At 40.7% G+C, this 7,387-nt stretch overlaps 1 protein-coding gene across 4 annotated transcripts; it reads left to right on the top strand.

The window, feature by feature from the left end:
• The first annotated feature begins 716 nt into the window (after positions 1-716).
• LOC136467349 (casein kinase 1-like) lies at positions 717-6,990 on the top strand. Of its 4 annotated transcripts, none has more exons than XM_066466002.1 (14): positions 717-1,296; positions 1,426-1,466; positions 2,168-2,237; positions 2,317-2,465; positions 2,614-2,709; positions 3,397-3,467; positions 4,182-4,243; positions 4,953-5,016; positions 5,098-5,182; positions 5,288-5,414; positions 5,516-5,583; positions 5,673-5,733; positions 5,830-5,963; positions 6,360-6,990. In XM_066466002.1, exons 1-14 carry the CDS (start codon positions 1,221-1,223, stop codon positions 6,651-6,653), a joined length of 1,398 nt encoding a protein of 465 aa, XP_066322099.1. In that variant the 5' UTR covers positions 717-1,220; the 3' UTR covers positions 6,654-6,990. The 4 variants fall into 4 exon arrangements, with proteins under 4 accessions (XP_066322099.1, XP_066322101.1, XP_066322103.1 ...); XM_066466004.1 differs by having other exon boundaries at positions 2,121-2,237; XM_066466006.1 differs by lacking the exon at positions 2,168-2,237 and having other exon boundaries at positions 718-1,296.
• Positions 6,991-7,387: the final 397 nt, after the last annotated feature.

Below are 7,387 nucleotides of genomic sequence, written 5' to 3'. Positions count from 1 at the left end.
TATTTAACATATGTATGGAGTATTAAATATAGACTAATTATAAAATTAATTTGCGAAACGAATCTTTTAAGTCTAATCAGTCCATGATTTGGCAATGTTTGCTATAGTAAACATGTGCTAATGATAGATTAATTAGGTTTAAAAAATTCATCTCGTGGAGTAATGATGGATTATGTAATTTATTTTTTTATTAGTATCCGAACACTCAACGTAACGTTCTTCAGACATACCTCTAAAAACAGCTCCTAAGTGCATCTTGTTCTCTCTGCCACGACGCATGTTGGTATGAGAGCTTGAGCTTTTATGTCAAATGAGGCATTGGTACATTCTGTCGGACATCTATGCTGAATTGGATGCTCGTTAATGATATGATGAGGATGAGACTCCCAGCTCGTGTTGGGGAAGCTCTTAGATTAATATCTATTTGGAAGGCGGAAATTTTTCCTATTCATTTATTTTTCTGTAAAGATAAACTGACTTTTATAAAATTCTTACATAAATTTTGCGAAGTTCGTACGTTTCAAACATGCACTCAATGAATACCTAGATATTCTTGTTCCTGCAACGAAAACGTACATATACACCTTTTAAAGGATATTCACGATTTCAGCATCTCACAAAAACTAGTATATTCTACGTAAAGAAAGAACCATGCGAAAGCACAGAAACCAGACGCAACAAAAGACCGGGGCAAAGGGCAACACACACAAAGCAGACAAGGATCAGGAAAATGGAGACCGCAGGCACAAAGAAACGGGAAAGCATCGCCGTGCTCCCCTATCCCTCCTATCCGTTGTCCAGCCCCCGTCCGTTTCCCACGATTTCCGCGTCCCACCCATCCCCTCCACGCTTTCTCTATTAACGAGCCCCTCCATCCCACCAGGCCACCACCCGAAATTAAAATCCCCCGGAAATCAGAGGTGCGAATCCCTCGCCCCAGCCCCCCCGAATCCTACCCGAAACCTCCGAGTTCGCTCGCCAATTCGATCCGCCTCACCGCCGCCGCCCGTCCGTCCGCCGGCCGGCCTTGACTGCTCCGTCGCACGCGGCAGTTCGCGGCGCGGAATCTACCTTGGGTTGGGAGATCCGGGGAAACCCTCGTTCCCGGGCGTTCCGGGCTCGAATCTTGCTGCGGACGGGCAATGTGAGCGCTCCCATCGGAGGGGGACGATCTGCGGGGAGGTTGTTGGCCGGGTGACTCGTGCGGCGGGGTTGCGGGAATGGAGCACGTGATCGGAGGGAAGTTTAAGCTTGGGAAGAAGATCGGGAGCGGATCTTTCGGGGAGCTCTATCTCGGTACGCGCCTTGCCGGGTTCTTGATTGAATCTCTTACGCGTCTCTGCGGGTTCCTACGCGTCGCTGTTTTGTGTTGCTTGTCGTTCCGCGCTTGTTGCTGATGCGCTGATTTTTTATTTTTGGCTGCAGGCGTCAACGTACAGAGCGGCGAGGAGGTGGCTATCAAGTTGGTATGAGATAATCTGATACTGTTCGTGGACCATTTTTCTTTCTCTCGTGGAAGTATATGCCTGACATTAGTTTGTTCCATATGCATACATATCTTTGGTCAACCATTGCTAGAAACGGTTTCGTGAAGAATTCTTGTGTAGATTGCGGCATGGCATAATTATGAAAATGAATGGTGCTGCATTTAATTGCTTTCAAAAAGATTGGTATGGTTCCGAGTTATATTTTTACATGACTGATAACGAGACTTTCAAACCTTTTCCTGGTTGTCCATGCGAATTGACCTGTGGATCCAGTTCGAATCATGGTTCTGTTACCTTTCATTAGTCTGGCTGTATAACAGCAACTATTTTTTTTTTTTAAAAAAAAGTAACAAGTCATATTTGCATAGTGCCATTTTGATCATATGAAAAAAGCACTTGCAGAAAGTTGATTTCTGGTGGTCCATGATAAGAGAATTTTGAATTTTACTTTTTATCCTGTATATATATGACATGGATTATGGATTGACTGAAGCCAAAAAAAAAGGGGGGGATTTAGGTTATATTGTTCTATATATAATGGCTTTCTAGCCTGAACATATTGAGACAGAATGAGGTTAGCCATTTTCAAGCAATATGATCTGTCAGTCTTAGTCTTGGTAGTGCCCCTTTCAGCCTCAAGACATGCTACCCGACCGTTTCCTTCATCTCATGTTTACCAGGAATCTGTAAAATCAAGGCATCCTCAGCTTCATTATGAGTCGAAACTATACATGCTTCTCCAAGGGGGAAGTAAGTACTAATACAAGGACATAGGTCGCTTGCTTCATATGCTTTCACTGATTTAATATATTTCTTTTCCAAACTTCAGCTGGAATTCCTCATTTGAAATGGTTTGGAGTGGAGGGGGAGTACAATGTCATGGTCATTGATCTTCTTGGTCCAAGTCTCGAAGACTTGTTCAACTACTGCAACAGAAAGTTCTCTCTTAAAACAGTACTTATGCTAGCTGATCAGATGGTTAGATTCTTCTGCGGGTCATATCATTTTGTTCTTTAGCTTTTGTTACCTGCCATACCTGTAAAATTGATGGCCCTATTTCTCAATTCTTGAATTTTTATTTGGTGGATGCTTGCCAAGTGATTGTCTTCCTGTTGTTTTCATACAGATAGCCAGGGTAGAGTATATGCACACGAGGGGGTTTCTTCATCGTGATATCAAGCCAGACAACTTCCTCATGGGCTTAGGCCGTAAAGCAAGTCAGGTTGGTGCCACACATGAGCATGTTACTGATAAAACTTTTGTTGTGGCTGGTTTGAGTCTTCCAATCATAGCTTACAAGTCAGGCTAAAATTCAAGCACAATGGCCATAGACTGTTCTCTGCATAGCTGCCGTCACAGGCAGGGTTTTAACTTTTAAATCTCCCGCTATAGCTCAAGCTATCTCAGGATATAGCTGTTTGAGGAGGGTCTAGTTATTTGCTCCCATGTACAATTTAGCCGCTATAGCCCGATTTAGCTGGTGATTAGCTGTTTGAGACAGATTGCTCAATTCCAGGGCCCGCTATTTATAGCACTCAGCCCACTTCTGGATCATGATGACTGAATTAACCCAGACTCCTTTATTTTTTGTTACAATATTTACTGCAACTGAGAAGCTACTTCAATTGATATCTATGGATTTGAATGGCTTCAGCTTGAATATGTTTTATTTAATATATGATATTTATAACATATCAAGTCTTTGGAAGGACTAAAATTCTTATTGTGCATTGAAGGTTACTCTAGCTATGCTAACTTTTATGAGATATTATCTGCATCCAAACTGCTGCCATGTATATTTCGTGCAACTACTACCAAGAAAGAAGTGTGTTTTTTAAGTGATTGATATAACATGTGTTTGCTGCCAGCAAAGGTATAACTGCTTAAAAATTGAGTGCACTCTTTACAGGTTTATGTCATTGACTATGGCCTTGCGAAGAAGTATCGAGACCTCCAAACTCATAGACACATACCATACAGGTAATCAGAAACGGTTCTTATGATTGTTATGAAGCAATTTCTCTTTATACCTGGAACGTTTCTAGCATGGTACTTGTCATTCACTATGAATGCTATTTGCTTAGTATCAAACACTAGTTTCCGAACCCTGTAGAAGCAACCTTTGGGAATTGGGATAATCTTCACTTATTATATCCTGTTTGACGGATGTATTGTTTTGCCTATTTTGGTTAACAGCTTGGTTGTGCATGGCTGTTTAATAATTAATTGAACCTTGCTTAAGAATTTGTGTTACTGTGCTTGGAACATAACATGGGTTGATATCTGCTACTGAATGTATCGGTTCCAAAAATTATATTTCTACTGCCATTCCCCCAATCTACCTGAAATTGGTCGCTGTTCAATAAAATCTGAATGATTTTAAACTGAGTTTTCTTTTCTAGATTTAAAACTCCATGCAATGTGACCCCCCCCCCCCCCCCCCCCCCTCCCTTTCTCCCAACGCCCACCCGAAAAAAGGAATATGTACAGCCATTTTTAAAGATCATCGTTGCAATTTGAAGAAAGAACTGGGACATGAGTTGCATATTATTAGTACCATACTGCCACTGTAAGAAAAAGGACTAATTATCATAGGTGATTACTAAAAACAGTTATCAGAAAAAGATTTTTTTTTCCTGTTACAGCTTGGGATACAGGTTCGAAGCTTATATGTTTTCTTTGTTGTTACTGTAGGGAGAACAAAAACCTCACAGGAACAGCACGATATGCTAGTGTAAACACCCATCTTGGAGTAGGTGAGTATCACTACCTGTTACTAAGAGGTGGTACTAAGAGTTTAATAATACAGAACAGCAAGTTTTAGGTTTTTATGGGTATAATCTAGTACAACAACAGAGCCTTTTAGTCCCAACCAAAGTTGGGGTAGGCTAGAGATGAGACCCAACGAAAAGGAAAACTCATAAAATATAAAAAGGCATTAACACTCCCGGTCACATGATATAAGGCATATGTTTCATTGGGACAAACCTTTGACCAACAATTATTATATTAGTACAATAAACTTTTAAAAGTGATGTTATTAGATCCTTATACTCAAAAGGTTACTTATGGTTATGATTTTTATTACATAGTGACATGTTAATAGAGTAATTGATGGTCAAAGCCTTGTTCTAACAAAAGAAAAAATGCCTTATATTATGGACGGTGATAGTAATAGAGGTGTACCCAGTGCTAGCTCCCACACAAGGTGATCTGCAAGGAGGCTGATTCTATACCAAAACCTCCAGGCCACAAGTGGAGAGATTCTACCATTGTGCCAGCCCACTGTCTACACTTCTGAAACCTCAAATTTGTGCCTTGCCATGCCAATCTACAGAAAATGTCACTCGTCCAAAAATTCTCACCAGCAGTCCAATATACATTTGTTTCGCAAGCTTTGGTGAATTATATCCTTTTGTGTGTTATTTTGACTGTTGGTGTTTATTATGCTGCTTTTCTCTACAGAACAAAGCAGGAGAGACGACTTAGAGTCTCTTGGTTACGTGCTGATGTACTTCTTAAGAGGAAGGTGAGAATCACTTGCTTTCTAGTGTTCAAATTACCTTTTCGCTTGTTAACAATATATATTCCTGAATGCTTGTCTTCTCAGCCTTCCCTGGCAAGGCCTGAAAGCTGGAACGAAAAAACAAAAGTATGACAAAATTAGTGAGAAGAAAATGCTAACCTCAATTGAGGTAATTGAATTGTCCCCACAGATACAATTCTTGTGGCAAGCTTCATTTATCGGTTGATTGGATTGTAATATAATCTTGTTGGCCATGTTTTCATTATTTGTGCAGGCCCTTTGTAAATCTTATCCATCAGAATTCATTACATACTTCCATTATTGCCGCTCTTTGCGATTTGAAGATAAGCCAGACTATAGCTATTTGAAGAAAATCTTCCGGGATTTATTCATCCGTGAAGGTATCTGGGAATTCATTACGTACTAACGTTATTGACTGGTAATTCTTAACTTTCTTGCTCATCTTCATATTGCTCACATGGTTTATTTTGGATACTTGCAGGTTACCAGCCTGATTATGTATTTGATTGGACTGTATCAAGGCAAGCTGCAGACAATAACAGATTGCGAGTATGTCTGTTCCTTTTCTGAAAATTACCAGTATTGCTACTTGCTAGTTTCACTGTGCTGAATTTGTACCATTTTTCACCCACTGCCAGCTGAACGGGAAGACAGGTGGGTTGGTGGGACCATCTGTGGATCGGGCTGAACGAGCTGCAGGTTTGTCAGTTGCGCTCACTTTGAAATCTTACATTTAGGAAATATAAGCAAGGTGGAAACCTGGGGGCTCAAATTTTTTGATTCTCTCTTTAACAGCAAGACATGATGTTCCGGAAAGATTCACTGGTCCAGCTGATGCATTTGCTAGAAGAACCGGCTCTGGTTCTGGTCATTATGGAGAACACACAAAGCACAGAACTCTGTTGGATTCCCTTATGGCATCCAAGATGGTGAGAACTCTCAATCAAATTCTATTGACATTTATTCTGGATACTTGGTGAATTGGGGATCATGCATGTACTTGTCACGCAAACCTCATGTTTAGGTGATAAATGAGACTGTATTTCTTATGTTTGTTTGAAGAGTCTGGTGGCTTGTACTCATGAATGTAAGCAGGAGAGGGCCAATATGTTATTTTGGGTTGGGAAATTAATACCTAATATATTTTATTTTGGTGCCTTAAAAATATTGATGTAGCTCTAGTCGTCAGATAATGTGAGTGATTGAAGTAATTGAAATTCTTTGTTCTTCTGTCTTTAGTCATGTTCAGGGCCATGGATTTATTTACAATCCCATGCTGATGACTAAAGAGCTCACTGCACAACATTTTTCACCATGTATTCCAGGCTGTTGATTCAGATAAAAGAAGGCATTCATCATCTCGGAATGGAAGCACATCAAGGAAGGCTCTTCTGTCAAGCAGCCGAGGTTCTGGAGATCCCAGTGACCCAAATCGCAGTAGCTACCTAGTCCCGACCACCACCACCAGCAGCCGTCCATCAACTAATCAAAGGCTTCACCAGTCAGCTGGACTTGAGGGCAGGACCTCATCATTTCCAAAACCTGGAAGAATCGGCCATGATGATCCTACTATGAGGAGTTTTGAGCGCCTTACTATTAGCGCAGAGAGGAGGAAATGAATCTTTGGAAGAGCAAAAGATCTGAGCTGCTCCCACTGGCGAGTATACTGATTCACAGAATATCCATTCGGTTCCAGATGATGCTTACTGATGAGCAAGTTAAATGATTCTGTGCTGTGCATGATGCTGAGCTCTGCACATAGCGGTGCTCGTCGAATCTTGGCACAGATGATTTGAGTCCTGTACATTCGTTTAACTCTTCTTCCAAACGGTTAGCGAAGCATTTTACACCCTGTTATGAGGGACCGGGGATCGGCTGCAATGTGTAAGCCGTGGTGGTTCAAAAAGATGACTCTAATACTTATATAATGACAATGATATAAAAAATAGTTCGCTACCTTTGATGTATTTGCGAAAGCAGGATTATCATCTTTGTGGTGGAGTATTAGACATAAGGCCCTGTTTGATTAGTTAGCTAGCTAATAGCTCATAACTAATATAAGGTCCTGTTTAGACCCAAGGAGACAGTAGTTAGCTGATAATAATGAGTTCCTTAGATCCAAAAAGGTAAGCTAATAGTTTAGCTAATTATTAGTTGAATACTCAATTAACAACTATTTCACTAGTTGAACCAAAGTAGCTAATAATAGTTGTAACCTATAATGGATCCAAACAGGCCTTTAGTTAGCTAATGATTAGCTTCTACTAAGGCCTGTTTGATACCGGGGCTAATTGCTTTGAGTCTCTGGTGTCCAGCGATTCGGCTGTGACGAGTGAGTAATATAATGAGCTTT

Source organism: Miscanthus floridulus, chromosome 7 (assembly GCF_019320115.1).
Source record: "Miscanthus floridulus cultivar M001 chromosome 7, ASM1932011v1, whole genome shotgun sequence".
In the NCBI taxonomy this organism is placed as follows: Eukaryota; Viridiplantae; Streptophyta; class Magnoliopsida; order Poales; family Poaceae; genus Miscanthus; species Miscanthus floridulus.
The sequence above is the reverse complement of the archived record's forward strand: the minus strand, read 5'-3'. Positions and strand labels throughout refer to the sequence as shown.

Bases quoted from the DNA above. Each gene is read 5' to 3' on its own strand.
- LOC136467349 (XM_066466002.1), top strand. From the start codon at position 1,221: ATGGAGCACGTGATCGGAGGGAAGTTTAAGCTTGGGAAGAAGATCGGG. The intron at 2,238-2,316 runs GTAAGTACTAAT...TCCAAACTTCAG, and splicing joins CATGCTTCTCCAAGGGGGAA to CTGGAATTCCTCATTTGAAA. The intron at 3,468-4,181 runs GTAATCAGAAAC...TTGTTACTGTAG, and splicing joins CATAGACACATACCATACAG to GGAGAACAAAAACCTCACAG.